The 17247-nt window shown below is 40.4% G+C and overlaps 1 protein-coding gene across 4 annotated transcripts; it reads left to right on the top strand.

Moving 5' to 3' along the window:
• The first annotated feature begins 13020 nt into the window (after nt 1-13020).
• LOC120019458 lies at nt 13021-15821 on the top strand. Of its 4 annotated transcripts, XM_038962756.1 has the most exons (10): nt 13040-13092; nt 13240-13308; nt 13518-13558; nt 14213-14351; nt 14441-14467; nt 14549-14648; nt 14851-14965; nt 15081-15142; nt 15290-15364; nt 15457-15821. In XM_038962756.1, exons 3-10 carry the CDS (start codon nt 13522-13524, stop codon nt 15586-15588), a joined length of 687 nt encoding a protein of 228 aa, XP_038818684.1. In that variant the 5' UTR covers nt 13040-13092; nt 13240-13308; nt 13518-13521; the 3' UTR covers nt 15589-15821. The 4 variants fall into 4 exon arrangements, with proteins under 4 accessions (XP_038818683.1, XP_038818685.1, XP_038818684.1 ...); XM_038962755.1 differs by lacking the exon at nt 13240-13308 and having other exon boundaries at nt 13021-13092; XM_038962758.1 differs by lacking the exon at nt 13518-13558 and having other exon boundaries at nt 15457-15819.
• Nucleotides 15822-17247: the final 1426 nt, after the last annotated feature.

The raw sequence follows: 17247 nt of genomic DNA, 5'->3' as shown, positions 1-17247 counted from the left end.
GCAGTGATGCAGCCAGTCAAGATGCTTTCAATTGTAGAGCTGTAGAACCTTTTGAGGATTTGAAGGCCCATGCCAAACTTCTGATGAGGAAGAGTCGCTATCACGCCTTCTTCAAGACTGCGTGTGTTTGGACTATTTTAAGTCTTTAGTGATTTGGACACAGAGGACCTTGAAGCTCTCCACCTGCTCCACTGCAGCCCCGTCAATGTGGATGGGGGTGAGTTCGCCTCCCATTTCCTTTGGGCTAGGATTTGAAAGTGTTGGGTTCTTTTGTACCTCAATGGCTGGGTTGCATCTCTAAATCAAATTCCTCACCGTGTTTCATTCCCTTGATCTGCACCATTTAGAATCTTTCTCTGCACTGATCTAGAAAAACACCGCGTATATGGAAACAAGCAAAATTCAGTGGGCAGGGAGCACTATTATAGCCTATGCTGTTGCTAGTCCTACTCATTACAAATCAGAGACGATGAAGAGGAGACCACTTTAGACTATTGAGATGAAGCCATATGAGCATACCAGTATGTCAATGTAATGATCCTGTTGACTTTCCATACTATGAAATTATGTCGGTATGATTGTCAAAACAATATAACATGATCTGTTTCCCCCATTTGCTCACAGAAAGGGTAATGAAGAGCCAAGTTTACAGACATAACTGTTATCCTAAAGAGGAGAAAACATGTGTAAAAGTTGTATTAACATTTTAATAATGATTGACAATTAAAACAATTTGTTTTATTCCAGATTTTTTCAGTTGTCAATGTCATTCACTTCATTGTTTTTCTCGAGGCAATCCATCAAAGGTGATATGCAAATGACAACTTTTACAATACAAGATAACTATTCCTCCCTTAAAAATGATACAATAATTATCAAAATGTACAGTAGACAACATTTTAAACTATCACATAGAATACATAATGGGGTGTTTCATGAGCTGAAATAAAAAACTCCCAGAAATGTTCCATATGCTCAAAAAGCTTATTTCTCCAAGTTTTTTCGCATTATTTCTAACTTATTTTGTACATAATAAGTGTTTCTGCCACGTCTCTTATGACTGAAAAGAGCTTCTAGATATCAGGACAGCAATTACTCACCCCGTACTGGAAGAATATTTTTTTCCCCTTTAACGAGTCGGACGCGAAGGATTTACTCCAGACACCTGACAAGGCTCTCATCCCCGTCATTCGCAGAAGAAAGAGACAGAGATATCGGTGACATAGGTCTGGGTGCCTTGTAAGGATCCGACGGCAAGTGGGTAATCTGCCTTTGGCTAGGATTTCCCAAAATCAGCCACACTATTGCACTCAGTCTGGTTTAGTTCTGACGGTTTGGCCCTTTGTGGGAGTTTGGGCAGGAAACCACCAAATGACAGTCGTGATGTAAGGCTTTTACTCTTCCAGTTCAAAATAGTAGTCATGTTAGGTTAGACATTGTGAATAATATGGTCTGCCAATTCAACACTGGATTCTCAGTCATTAATCCCATGGTTTTAGACCCGTAATCCATAGCTGTTCAGGATTCTGTCTTTTTCTTTTTGTTGGAGGTCCTCGCCAGCTGAGATGAAGGTGCAGTGCAGCTACCCATCACTTCAGTGGATTCATTTATCATGCGGCTCATATGATTAAGTTTCAACTGGAGATCGGCCAAACTTCATTCGCCTGGTCTTTGCCTTCTTTGAAGGTACATTATCATATTTTGAGACTGAAGAGGCAATGAGAGATCTTTCTGGTTTGTTAGGAATACAGGAGCGGTCTTCGTCTTTCAGATCAGGATCATTGCCAATCCATTAAAGTGTTCTCTAAGGTTAGTGGGGATTTCTCCAAGTTGACCCTCAGGTAGAAACAAATAAATTGCCTTTGTGGTGGATGAAGGGCTCTTCACATCATCATTGGTGGGTGCATCATGTTGTTCAATTTGTGTTAATCCATTTGGATTCAATTGCAACAGTCTGGCTCGTTGTCAGTTCCATTTAATCAGAGCCAGAAGATGTAGGTGCCTTACTACTGCAGACGCTTTCAGCACCTAACTGAAATGTAATCCCACCACGTGCACTCTGCTCTGAGGGAGGAACCATCTGCAGGGTCCCACTCACACTGGATAAAATGTTTCCTCGCACTGAAAGGGTCATGAAGCCCCATCTTGATATTGTCAGACTCAATAACACCGGTCTGACTTCTTGTCATATCCATATAATCTGAATCCAAAAGACTGATGTTGATCGGTTTTGTGACCCACTCCAACAAAATAATTGCCCTTTTCTCCATTGAAATTCGTCTTTGAGATGGTGGACATCCTAGCCAAAGTTTCATTCCCATTGGCAGAATGACAAACATTTTCCCATATCTGTGCAGTGAGAGCTTGAGTAATCTCCATACCATTGCCATCTTCCCCGAGAAGTGTTTTAGTTGAATCCAACGTGTTGACAGATCTTCCTTTACCATCTCGGAGTGAAGGCGCTGTGACACCAAAACATCTGGCGTCAATGACCCCAGTTTGGCTCCTTGTGATTTCCATGTCATCGGTACTAAGTTCTGCTCTATCCTGGCTCTCCTCAAACCTCTCCTTTTGGTGTTTTGTTATGGGGAACAATCTGCCCGTGGTCTCATCTGTCATGTTCAGACAATTTCTGTGATCTATAGACACAGTGAGAGATTTGGTCATGTCGATACCAGTCATCCTCTGATAGATGACTGGCTCTGTTGGAAGCTGACATGAAGGAGATACTTTTCCTAGTAGGGTTTTGCATGCGATTGACCACATTGAGGCTTTAGGTGTCGATGGCAACAGTTTGACTTCTAGTTATTTCCATGTCATCAGGATCCAATATGGCTACAGAAACACTGAACCCTCTGACTTTTCCCTGGTGCAGAGCCCTCTCCACACTGTGAGCATCGTCTGAGAACATGCCAGTTTCCATAGAGGATGGCACTAAGGATAGATCCAGGTCAAACTCGGTTTTGAAGGCCTCTCCATCACACAAGAATTGGAATCAATTACAACAGTTAGGCTTTTTGTGATTTCCATGTTATCTGGATCAGAGGATGCAGGTTCCCATACATTACAACTTCTCTGTCCTAAAGTCATCTCCATGTTGGCACTTCGATCAGAATGAAGGGACATCTCTGTTGTGGGGAACAAGCACTGGAGTGGCTCATTGGTCGCTGTATGGCTGTTGGCCACAATATTTCCAGTGAGGGCCTCGGTCATATCCATACCATTACAGTCTTCTGTAACAAACACCTCTCTGAGAGGATTTCATGCAGGATAAACTGTGGTTTGTATTCCCTAGTAAGGGGATTTCGATTAGGCCTACACTTTTGAAATCAAAGGCAACTGTTTGACATCTTGTCATCTCTATGTCATCCCAGTTTGGGCATGAGGTGATATGAAAGGTCTGTTGATTTGGCTCAAAGGAGATTGTTTTTCTTGGGAAACATCCAGGGTGATGATTCACCTTTCTTGGTCAGAGCACACACATTCTCCTGGAGAGGTACATTGAGAGCTGCAGTCATCTCCATACCATGGTCATCATCTGAGAAGATCTGGGTTTAATTGGGATCTGATGTGAAGACCACACTAATGCTTTCAATGTTCCGAAGGGGATTTGGGCCTATCATCCCAATGGCTTTGAAGTCAATGGCAACAGTTTGGCTTCTGGTCAACTCCATTTCATCTGGATCAGTAGAGACAGATACCTGGCTGAAAGTGCTTCCCCTAAGCCGTTGCTCTTCAGACCTTACAGTTTGTAGACACTGAAATACTCCTTTGCCATCTATCAAAGTTGTATGGCTTTTTGTCAGATCCAACTGATCCTGTTCAGTTTGCATTGTATATGTATTCATGAACTGTGGACCTTGCCTTTTAGGGCTAACTGAGGCCACTGTACAGTCTCTCCGCGTTGTCGACAAAGCTGGAACCTGATTCTCTTTATCAACTCTAGACCTGCGCGCATTGAGCGTAGCATGGAAACATTTGTTGTCCGTTTTTTCTGGAGGGGATACAGCTCTCTGTGGAATGCCATTGTAGTTGAGGATTTGGGAGTTGGATTGCCCCTGGGGCCACATGACTTTGTTCTGGATCTATATCTCTGACTGAGGTGGAAGAGTTTTTAAAGAGGGCACAATTCTCTGTTGAGTCCTGGGAACACACAGTCTCACTTTTCTTAATTGAAAAAGTAAAATCCACGTTGCCATAGTTAGATATATTTACATTGCTTTCATGTGGCAGAACATAGATGATTCTGAATTATTGGCGATGAGTATTGTGTGACTGTGAGTCATATCCATAAATGCCGTCTCCTCTCCTGTGAACATAATCGTTTTCTCCCCATCATCATCCTGGTTGAACATTACATTTTCCTATTAGGAGAAACATAAATTACTTTAGTGTCTCATTAATAACTAAGTCCACTACTACAAAGATTAACACAGTATGTTGCGCACTGGCATGGTAGATTTTTTAGGGGGCAATAGTTAATACTATTCATATTATTAATGAATTTGTAAGTACCTACAGTACCAGTCAAAAGTTTGGACACAGCTACTCATTCAAGGGTTTCTCTTATTTTTACTATTTTCTACATTGTAGAATAATAGTGAAGACATCAAAACTATGAAATAACACATGGAATCATGTAGTAAACAAAAAAGTGTTAAACAAATCAAAATATATTTGATATTCTTCAATGTAGCCATCCTTTGCCTTGATGAAAGCTTTGCACACGCTTGGCATTCTCTCAACCAGCTTCATGAGGTAGTCACTTGGAATGCATTTCAATTAACAGGTGTGCCTTGTTAAAAGTTAATTTGTGGAATTTCTTACCTTCTTAATGCATTGGAGCCAATCAGTTGTGTTGTGACAAGGTAGGGGTGGTATACAGAAGGTAGCCCTATTTGGTAAAAGACCAACTCCATATGTGACCCGTTTCAGGAAACTATGCGTATGTCACGATTCACTAATTCACAGGAGAGCCGTTTGAACGCAAATAGTTTTTTGGCAGAAATGCCTTCTCAAACATGTGAACGAATACAATTGCAAAATTACAAGCCTAGTTGGTTTAGCCACAGAAAAAAACAGTAACCTTCCCGCTAGGCATGATTGGCCGAGATAATGAGTGGGCTGGACATGCCGAGAGATGAGTTTGGATTGGTTTGCCATATAACATATAACTATTTGAGCTGGTTAGTATGTTTTGGTAATCCTATCTAACGCAGCTTATTCTTTATTTAAAAAAAAAATGTATCGCATAGTAAAAATGCATAAATGTTACTCTCCACTTTCTGGAGGACCAAGTTAAGTGGAATTTGAGTATGATAGCTAAGGAGATGGAGAAAACACCTGTCTCCGATTACATCTTCAAACTAAGGTCAACCATGGCATCCGTGACAGGAGACGCATCCATCTATGATGTAAGCGTTGTAACGTCATGAGTTGTGATTATGGTTCATTATTTAGCTAACTTGCTAGCTAGCTAGCTACATGTCTTAACAAAAGACATGCAAGTATCCATTTTAATAGAATGTCACTGCAACAATTGTTGATAGACATTTGTTAGCTACCTACAGATTCATGCAGGGTAGTAACGTCATGAGTTATGATGTTCATTGTTTAGCTAGTTTGCTACATGTCTGAACAAAGTAAACATTTCGGGTGCGTTCGTAAATTCAGTCGGGCCATCTACTCCGATTTCAGAGCACTCTCGTCTGAGTGTGCCAGAGCGCAGAATAACTGATGAATTTACAAACACTCAACACCCGTTGAATATGGCCGGTGTCAGTAAACGTTGGCAGAAAAGCTAATAAAATTTTGCCAGCAGCACAGTCACTAACACTCAGGATAACATGAAAACAACCTAACCAGCTCTGCTGGGGCGAGTACAATGGTCAGAGTGGGATGGCTACAGCCAACAAGTGCTCAGCATGTGGGAACTCCTTCAAGACTGTTGGAAAAGCATTCCTCGTGAAGCTGGTTGAGAGAATGCCAAGAGTGTGCAAAGTTGTCATCAAGGCAAAGGGTGGCTACTTTGAAGAATCTCAAATATAAAATGTATTTGGATTTGTTTAACACTTTTTTAGTTACTATGTGATTCCATATGTTGTTTCATACTTTATGTATTCACTATTATTCTACATGTAGAAAATAATAAAAATAAAGAAAACCCCTTGAATGAGTAGGTGTATCCAAACTTTTGACTAGTACTGTATATAAACATTGGATACATGTAGCTGTGCCATCTGAATGTCCAATTTAAAGAACCATCCCATTTTTCAGTCATAGCTTACCTTATTTCTTTGGTGTGAAACATGGAGTGGAGCATTCAACAAGGTTTCTATGTCTACATTCACAAATGGAAGGCAAAACAGTTTTAGGCGTCTTGGTCACAGAGTGCATTATACAGTGTATACCTAAGATATCAGAGAATCTAGGCCTACCTGTGATTGGTTGAGCCCCATCATCAGTGGAACCCATATGAAAGCTTATGTTTTCTGCCACTGTTAAATAAAATTGTATGTCAGTAGTAAACACATGAAAAAACACTGACATTTTTGAAAGGTTGGATAAAATGAAAGTATTTAACGTGAGCAAGAAGTGCTGGATGTGTCGGAACTTACGACTTTTAAGTAAAGAACTAACTTAACGTTAGCTAGTTAAGTTGCTCACATAATAACGTAAATGTATAATTTGCCACATACATACCTTAGCAACTTGTTCTCGAACAATTGTAATATGTTAGCTAGTAGCCATCAAAGTTGTTGTTGGTTTTGAATTTAACCGCCCTCCCTTGAGCATGCGCAGTCGGATCAACTTCTTCAAATTGTCTGGTTTGTGTGGATACAAACGTTATACTGCGACCTCCTGGACGTCAATAAATCTTCATCCACTTTTACAACAAAAGCTGTATAAGCAAGTTTGACTCCACTTGTTATTTTAGCCCTACGTATATGAAGGTAAAATAATGTAAAAAGTGTATAAGCATGTAAAGTATGATTTGCACCAGTGGCAGTCAATGCCATTTAAGTGTCACTGTCACATTGGATGACTGTCATTCATATTCCATTCACCCAGTTCAATGTAATAGCGATAGGTTTAGGCTACAACATGATACTAACATTTTCCCTATACCCATAATGAGGTTACTACAACCTAGCCTATGAATGAAAGTTTACAACGTAGGTGCACACAGGTTGAGAGACACGTTTCAGGTGACAGACAGTGACGTTTGTTTATCCATGTTTGCTCACTTTACAAGTCCACTTTACTTAATGCATATCCGAGGTTGACATGTGCTAATTTCTCTGGAGAGTTCTGTGAACATCAACAGTCATGAACATGTCATTCTGAACAGCACCATCTTCCGAATTGATAACGTTGACATAATATGAAATCTGATGGGCCCCTTAACCTCCATAAAGTCAGTCAAACATGTTGCAACAGTGTTTTGAAGTGATTATTGACAAAAGGGAATATTAATCATGAATATAGAGAACGTTGTTCCATGTACAATAGATTGAGGAGTGTTCATTAGACAAGTGGTGGTGGATTTCATGTGGATGATAGTCATGGATAATGATAGATGTTAGTCATCCTAGAGAATAATTGAAATTGAAATGTAGTCCACTCCAGCTCAGTTAAACATCCCCATTTACAAAATACGGCTGAACAACTCCAACAACACTCACTGCTCTTGTTAATGACTATTGTCTCACATTAATCAGGACAGCCCTGATCAACAGTCACAACGTGCTTTACAGGTACTCAGCCTAAAACCCCAAAGAGCAAGCAATGCAGAAGCACAGTGACTACCTGGGCGAGCTTGATTAGCATGGGTCCAGGACAAAGTAGCATGCACAGTGAAATCAGGCCAGGGGTCCACAGCTGCAGTCGGAACTCCAGGAGGGCATACACAGAGAGAAGGGAGATTAGTGAAGGCATGCCTACAATCACACAGGGCCCATATTCACAAAGCATCCAAGAGTAGGACTGCTGATCTAGGGTCAGGTCCCATCAGTCCATATCATTTGATTCATTATGATCTAAAAGGCTAAACTGATCCTAGACAGGGCCATCATGGAAGGAGCCTACCCAACAGAGGCAGAGTTGTGTTTGGCAGATCTGAAAGAGGCACAACTTTATTTGAATGAGAATTCAGTCCACTTGACAATTCAGCAGAACTCTGGATTCTTCATGCTGATGATTTGTACAACTTAAGACATATAGCATTACAGTACAAATAGATGAAACAATAATCATATGGAAAGTAATACAGATAGGTGTTGTCAAGTAATAATGTTACTGCAGATGGCTAGCTCTGTCCATGCTTTTCCTAGAAAATGTCCATCTGATATTATAGTTGATGTTGTTCTAGCTCACCAAAGCAGGTATTTCTCCTCCTCGCTGGTCTGCAGATGCATGATCATGATGTTGTGGCTGTAACATATAATAGACATTACACCAGAACAACTAGCTAGCTATATCAGATATACATTTGCATGAAAAGCAGCTCATAGCAAGCCAATAAAATGTACATTATTGCATTGGTTCAACATTGATATCTAGTTATCTAACTAAGATAAAAGGTGAAATCTCAGATTTCATCTCTGTAACAGTTTGCTGTCATCTCATCTGGGTACTGCAACAACTCAACTGAAGCACCTGCACATCTAATCTTCTCTTCATCCCCTCTGTCACGTTCTTGACATGTTTTCCTTGTTTTTGTATGTGTTTAGTTGGTCAGGGCGTGAGTTGGGGTGGGCATTCTATGTTATGTGTTTCTATGTTGGGTTAAATGTGTTGCCTGATATGGTTCTCAATTAGAGGCAGGTGTTTGACGTTTCCTCTGATTGAGAACCATATTGAGGTAGGCTGTTCTCACTGTTTGTTTGTGGGTGATTGTTCCTGTGTCTGTGTCTGTTGCACCACACGGGACTGTTTCGTTTGTTCGTTCGTTTGGCTAGTCTTTCCTGTTCGTGCGTTCTTCGTGTCTATATGTAAGTTCTCAAGTTCAGGTCTGTCTACGTCGTTTGTTATTTTGTAGTTTGTGTAAGAGTTTTCGTGTTTCGTCTTTCTTTAATAAATTCATTATGTCTACATTCAACGCTGCATTTTGGTCCGACCCTTACTCCTCCTCCTCATCCGAGGAGGAGGCATTAGACAGCCGTTACACCCTCTTGATTCTACAGGGAGCTAGCCTATTCTCCTCAAAACATCACTAGCAAGCTAGTCATTTTACCCCTATCTACATTAATAAATTACCTTGACTAACCTGTACCCCAGTACATTGACTCGATACCGGTACCCCCTGTATATAGCCTCGTTATTGTTATTTTATTGTGTTCCTTTTTACATTCGTTTATTTGGTAAATATTTTCTTAACTCTATTTCTTGAATGGTTAAGGGCTTGTAAGTAAACATTTCACAGTAAGGTCTACACCTATTGTATTCGGCACATGTGACAAATATCATTTTATTTTGTTTTGAGCTAACGTTAGTCAACTTGAGCAGAGATCTCAGCTTGCTAACTAGCAAAGCCAATCAACTACACACCAAATATTAGGGCTGACCCCATTTAGTCAACTGGTAGATTGTTTGGTTGATAGGCTGTTGGTCGAGTGAAATTTTTTTGTCAAGCAGTTTTTCGGGTGGTTGTTGTCTTTGATCTTTTTGGCCTTCCTGTGACATCGGGTGCTGTAGGTGTCCTGGAGAGCAGGTAGTTTGCCCCCGGTGATGCCTTGGGCAGACCGCACCACCCTCTGGAGAGCTCTGTGGTTGCGGGCAGTGCAGTTGCCGTACCAGGCGGTGATGCAGCCCGACGGGATGCTCTCAACTGTGCATCTCTAAAAGTTTGTGAGGGTTTTTGGGGCCAAGACAAATTTCTTCCACCAAAACTCACGGACCAGGCAAGGAGGTCATTAATCAGAGAGGCAACAAAGATACCAAAGATAACCCTGAAGGATAACCCTGATAACCCTCCGCTCCACAGCGGAGATTGGAGTATCTGTCCATATGACCACTTTAAGCCGTACACAACACAGAGCAGGGCTTTATGGAAGAGTGGCCAGAAAAAGCCATTGCTTAACTTAAGGATCTTCCGGGTGAAACTGGAGGGCGCGCAATTCAAATAAATAATCATAAATATTATGGATTTTAAACATTTAGGTACATATAAGTGTCTTATATTGGCTGAAAGCTTAAATTCTTATTAATCTAACTGCACTGTCCAATTTACAGTAGCTATTACAGCAAAAACATGCTATGTGATTGTTTGAGGACGGCGCCCAACATCAAAATAGTTTTCCAACGGCACAGGTTTCATACATTCACATATAACGATTAAATATTCACTTACTTTTTGAAAATCTTCCTCTGATTTGTCATCCAAAGGGCCCCAACTATAACACGTACTGTCGTTTTGTTAGATAAAATCCTTCTGTATAACCCAAAAAGTCAGTTTAGTTGGCGCCATCGATTTGAGTAATCCACTCGTTCAACTTGCAGAGAAAGGAATCTGAAAATCTACCCCTAAACTTTGTTTCAACAAGTCAAAATATGTTTCTGTTTACTCCTCAGATACCCCAAAATCTAATCAAACTATAATATTTATTTCGGAAAGAAGTACGTTCAATAGGAAACTGATTTTAGCAGGTGCGTAATGTCTTCATGGCGCGCGCAAACATGAATTTTCAAGACAGTGTCCTTTTACTAAAACTGTTATTTCTTATTCCTTTTTGAAGTTACAAGCCTGAAACATTGAACATAGACTGCTGACACCATGTGGAAGCCATAGGAATTGCATCCAGGGAGCTAATTTTCAATATTACTTTTCTCTTGCATTTCTAAGAGGATGGTCTCTCAAAACAAAACATTCCCGGTTGGTTTTTCTTTGGATTTTCTCCTACCATATCTATTGTGTTATATTCTCCTACATTACTTTAACATTTATACAAACTTCAAAGTGATTTCTTCCCAATGGTACCAATTATATGCATATCCTGGCTTCAGGCCTGAGATACAGGCAGTTTACTTTGGGCACGTCATTCAGGCAGGAAGTGGAGAAAAAAGGGGCCTAGCCCTAAGAAGATTTATTAAAGAAAGAAATAAGCAAACACATTTGGTGTTCACCAAAAGGCATGTGGGAGACTCCCCAAACAAGAAGGTACTCTGGTTAGATTAGACTAAAATGTAGTTTTTGGCCATCAAAGAAAATGCTATGTCTGGCGCAAACCCAAATCTCATCACCCCGAGAACACCATCCCCACAGTGAAGCATGGTGGTGGCAGCATCATGCTGTGGGGATGTTTTTCATCGGCAGGCACAGGGAAACTGGTCAGAATAGAAGGAATGATGGATGGTGTTAAATACAGGGAAATTCTTGAGGGAAATTTTAATTGATGTATTTTTTTTACTTCTTCATATAGTGGTTGGCAGGATAATATTTATGAATAATTTCAAACAAACGTAAGTAATTTTGTTAATAAGTAGGTACACTACCGTTCAAAAGTTTTTAGAGATATCCTTGTCCACATTTTTTGTTCATTAAAATAACATCAAATTGATCAGAAATACAGTGTAGACATTGTTAATGTTGTAAATGACTATTGTAGCTGGAAACAGCTGATTTTTTTTTTTTTTTTTTTAAATATCTACATAGGCGTACAGAGGCCCATTATCAGCAACCATCACTCCTGTGTTCCAATGGCACGTTGTGTTAGCTAATCCAAGTTTATCATTCTAAAAGGCCAATTGATCATTAGAAAACCATTTTGCAATTATGTTAGCACAGCTGAAAACTGTTGTCCTGATTTAAAGAAGCAATATATCTTGCCTTCTATAGACTAGATGAGTATCTGGAGCATCAGCATTTGTGGGTTCGATTACAGGCTCAAAATGGCCAGAAACAAACAGCTTTCTTCTGAAACTCGTCAGTCTATTCTTGTTCTGGGAAATTAAGGCTATTCCATGTGAGAAATTGCCAAGAAACTGAAGATCTCGTACAACGCTGTGTACTACTCCCTTCACAGAACAGCACAAACTGTCTCTAATCAGAATAGAAAGAGGAGTGAACATCTTGGCATAGTTTTTGAACATTTTGAACATCTTGGCCATGTTCTGTTATAATCTCCACCCGGCACAGCCAGAAGAGGACTGGCCACCCCTCATAGCCTGGTTCCTCTCTAGGTTTCTTCCTAGGTTTTGGCCTTTCTAGGGAGTTTTTCCTAGCCACCGTGCTTCTACACCTGCATTGCTTGCTGTTTGGGGTTTTAGGCTGGGTTTCTGTACAGCACTTCGAGATATTAGCTGATGTACGAAGGGCTATATAAAATAAACTTGATTGATTGATTGATTGAGTGGGAGGCCCCGGTGCACAACTGAGCAAGAGGACAAGTACATTAGAGTGTCTAGTTTGAGAAACAGACGCCTCACAAGTCCTCAACTGGCAGATTCATTAAATAGTAATCGCAAAACACCAGTCTGAACGTGAAGAACCGACTCCGGAATGCTCACCTTCAAGGTAGAGTTCCTCTGTCCAGTGTCTGTGTTCTTTTGCCATCTTATTCTTTAATTTTTATTGGCCAGTCTGACATTTGTATTTTTCTTTGCAACTCTGCCTAGAAGGCCAGCATCCCGGAGTCGCCTCTTCTCTGTTGACTTTGAGACTGGTGTTTGTGGGTACTATTTACTGAAGCTGCCAGTTGAGGTGTTTGTTTCTCAAACTAGACACTCTTGCTCAGTTGTGCACCGGGGGCCTCCCACTCTTTCTATTCTGGTTAGAGCCAGTTTTCGCTGTTCTGTGAAGGGAGTAGTACACAGCGTGGTACGAGATCTTCAGTTTCACACAATTTTTGACAGCCATGAGCTCACATTTATTAATGTTAAGACATGGACCAGCTGCTTTGGAAAAGTAAATCACAAATCACTTCGCATTAAAGCAGTGTGTCCCCTGTCGGAATCACTGATGTAAAAAAAAAGAAAGGCCTCTACGTAATTTCCTGTGTTAATATAAGGTGGTACGGAAGTGACGTTCCCAACATTTTCAAATCGTCTGGCGCTTTCATTAAGCTAGCTGTAACAGAACGGGCGCTTTCTGAAGTAAGTTTCTCTGTTTTTATCATTGAGTACAATATATTTATTGCTACATTAATCAGCTATGTCAGAATTTTACCCATTCAGTGTTTTATTCTGTGGGTGTGGAGGTGTAAATTTGACTTAAATAGCTACGTCTTTCCCTGCTGATAGTTCTCTAGCTGGGATACTCTTTTCACGCCACTTCGATACAGCTACGACCGGAAAGGATTTTCATAGCAGGTTAGGAGAGCTTTTTCGCTAACCCTTTTCCAAACCTTAACCTATTTCTCCTAACTTTCTACGTTAATTATCCTAACCTGTTACGAAAGTCACTTCCGGTCGTAACTGTATTGAAGTGGCGTGAATTCATATTTTGGAGTTCATAGCCAGTCACTTGTGTAATTTGGATATATTTATTGCTAAAAGTTACCATTTTCGTTGCAACACAGTTTGATGGCATCGAAAATTCCTAGATGCGGACAGAGTAAGAGTAAGTTATTTTCCCTTCAGTTTCTACGTTCACACAACTCGCCTCCACCGCAAGCCTCCGGGATAGCAGTGTTTTCGGTGGTTGCCTTGTCATTCAACAAAAAATGCAACTAGTAAGCATCTTGGCTCATAACCTGGAACCCCGATATTAATTTCTAGGTCGGGCAGAAATAAGCCTTTGGCTCAGGACTATTCCCCTCACCAACCTCCACAAGCCAGAATGTTGACTTAAATTAGATTTTAAATGTACCTGTTGTCCGTGCAGTTTGTCCTTTTGCAGATAGGAATGTGAGGCATATCCATATGAAAGTGTAATATTTTTTTCTTTCAATGCTCTGGTAGTGCATTCAGATTTCTATAACCTGCAGTCGGCGCATAAACGTTCATGTTGTGCAATGTTTACATGGTTAAGTTGAATTTAATTATACTTTCCTGTGGATATGTCTCCCATTCCTACTTTCAAAAGTACCAATTGCAAGTACTGGTAAATTAAAATATAATTTTCGGCAATATTCTGGCTTGTACATGTCTTGAGAGAAACTTTTCTGATCAAAATGCTAATTTATGGCTCACGTTGAATACAATGAAATTCAACATCTGTCTCCAGGCTACTTGGCTATTCTTCATTTCGCATTTTGTTCTTTACCTATATCAGGTGTGCGACCTGCTGGCAGTACTGCAGAAATGAAGAGGGCGGCCAATAAATACGTTTTCAAAGAGACTGCTGTACCGTCAGACTTCAATTTCTTTCCCAAAACTGCTATTTTCAAGCCTCTCAATGAGAATGTACCAAGGTGACTAACTTTCAATTTACAATGGGAAGATAACAAAGGCTATGTATAGGCAAGATGTTAAGACTATCTACCTTCTCTTTTCTTTCCAGAAATGTTGTAGCCAAAGTGCATAAAGGGTAAGATACCCCTTTTTTAGAAGTTGGGAGAAATATATTTGACAATTACATTCTCATAGCATTCTGTCTTTGTTTTAATAGACCTTCCACCAGAAATGGGCATCAGTCAGAACTCAAGAGCCATAATCAACTTTTACTGGAAGCCAATGAAGAACTGCAGAAAAACCTTACAGAAACACAGGCAAGTTCGTTAAAGGGATGATTCACTATGTTCCAAATGTAGGCTATTATGTGAACAAAACGCACTAGGGTTTTTCAATGGGCGATTGAATGGGACGTCTTAGGAAGGAGAATCGTCACTGTTCTCTCGGTTTGGTTCAGGGCTATATTGTGCACTCTTTCACTGTAGTTTGTAAACAACACAAGCCTTTTTAATTTTGCAGCAAAAAGTTGCCCAGCTGGAGCAACAATACAGTGACCTCCAAGGAACCAATGCAGATGTCCAGAAACAACTGAAGGACTGCCATGTGCTACTAGTTGCTGGAAATATTGATCCAGGTAATCTTTAGATGACAGGAATTGGTTCACCGTTACAGGTTCAGAGTGTTTATTTGGACCGTTTGGTGAGCTTTCTAAAGATTGCGTTAACCTTTCTTCTGACTTTATTTCTCAGTTTTGGGAGAGCAAATTGGAAAAACTGCACAGCAAAATGAGGATCAACAAAGAGAGGTGGTGGTAAGGTCTTGTTTTGTCTGCCATATTGTTGAACTCCAGTCTGTGATTACTTGGACTCAAATGTTACTCAGGTCTTTGTTTGCAGGAATCTGGCTTTGTAATTGTGTTTAGTGATTTCTTTCAAATGGATCTCTCCCAACAATGCAGAACGTATCCCAAGATCTGTTACGTGAACTGCGGACATTTGGTGACATGGCAACAGAACAAGGTGCACAACTAACAGTAAGTTCCATATGTTTGATTGACATGAAAGCAGAATTGCCAGTAATCCTTTATGCCAGTCTGTCTAGAGCTTGTTTGCAATTAATTTCCAGGAAGTTCAAAAGACCATGAAGGCTCTCACCGATTCTCGGGAGCATCTGGTGCAGGAGAGGGGGAATTTCTCCTTGGAAGTTGAAGAAATGGATAAGGCTCTTGAGGAAGCAGAGCAGCTCTTATTGGAGTAGATATTGTGTGTGTGTGTGTGTGTCTTTGATTTTAATGTAAGTATAAATAAAAATGTAGCTTTCAACTAACTTTAAGTAATTTTGAACAATACTACTTGCAGAAGTTGTTTTCACAGTCATATTTTATTCATCTAGAAGACTGCACATTTTAAAAGTGATTGAAGTGTCAGTGTTATTTTGCTTGACAATTTTTTTTTTTTTTCGTTCTTGTATATTAAACTTTTCAATTTATCCCATGGTAATTCAGGTCCGTTTTTCTTGTAAAGGGGGGAAAAAAGAAGCGATTTCTTAGTCCAAGTTTTTGAACAACTTTTATTTTGAAATTCGTTGAACGAAAGCTGCCTACCGGAAGTTAGACGCAAGTCTGCACACACTGCTCGCAGATTGACTACACTAACCCAAGAACCCGTTTTTTTTTGTCGGGATAGACTGAAGTAAGAAACCATAGCTACATGCGTTCTTTTGTATCTTAAATACCTGTGTTGAATGACTACATAACTAGCAATTTACTGGCTTGAACTAGATTACCTTGCTAGCCTAGCTTGCCATTGGGCATTTCTAGCTATGTGTAGTTAATGTAAAAAAGGATCTGAATCTGTTGCACATAGGCTGCAAGCTTCTTCTTTTTTTATTAGTCACGTGCACAGGGTCGCACAAATAATCGCAGTGTACAGTGAAATTTTGTGCTCCCAACAGTGCAGGTAACAAAAGTTAGTGCTAATATGCACATTTTCAACTAGCGATGATAAATGTCCATTGGGCGTGTACAATGTCCATAGGGGAGAGCATCAGGGGAGAAGTGAATGAAATAATATACATATTTACAGCTGGAACAATTATACCATTCCGTTGGGACAGGGTAAATGTTCTTGGGTAGAATTATAGCCGTATGGGGATCGGGGGGCAGTTAACTGCCTAGTGACTATTCAGCAGGCTGATGTTCTGGGGGTAGAAGCTATTGGCCAGTGATAGTTGCCATGACACTGTCTGAGTGATGGACGCGGGGAGAACAGACAGTCGCTCGGGTGGCTGAGATCTTCTTGGCCTTCCTGCGACACTTGTTGTAATGTAGGTGTCCTGGATTGATGGCAGTGAGGACACAATTATGGTGCATTCGGCAGAGCGTACCACCCCTGCCCTGTATTCTTGCCGCTGGTGGAGTTGCCGTGACGAAACCTAACAGCTGCTGGTTAACTACCTACCAGGGCTGTGTTATGTTAGGGAGGTAGGCGAGAATGCACTTCTGCTATCTTGGTTTCATCCTATGTGGTGCCATTCCGACAACATAAAAAAATGGATTCTGTCAAAGGACAATAGTCTTTCAAAAAAACGTATTCATAAAGCTCAGGCATTTATTAAACCGGGTGGAACCTAACGGACATTTTGAGCCTAAATTTGCTAACGTTATAGCTCTGAGTGCGCAAGATTTAGCTAGCATAATGGTGAACACTTGAACAGGATTTAAACTTATCTATCAAACATGAACGTGAAAAAAAAGAAGTAGCCTAACGGGGTGGACATTTGAGTGGGACTTAGATACAACTATGTTATATAATTATTTAGCTTTGCGCCATAGTTTTCCCACCAAAGAAATTGACACTTCCTCAATGTGGTGTCATTGTAGGAAGGGGTTTTCTTAAATGGATAATTACTACAAAC

Source organism: Salvelinus namaycush, chromosome 24 (assembly GCF_016432855.1).
Source record: "Salvelinus namaycush isolate Seneca chromosome 24, SaNama_1.0, whole genome shotgun sequence".
In the NCBI taxonomy this organism is placed as follows: Eukaryota; Metazoa; Chordata; class Actinopteri; order Salmoniformes; family Salmonidae; genus Salvelinus; species Salvelinus namaycush.
The sequence above is the reverse complement of the archived record's forward strand: the minus strand, read 5'-3'. Positions and strand labels throughout refer to the sequence as shown.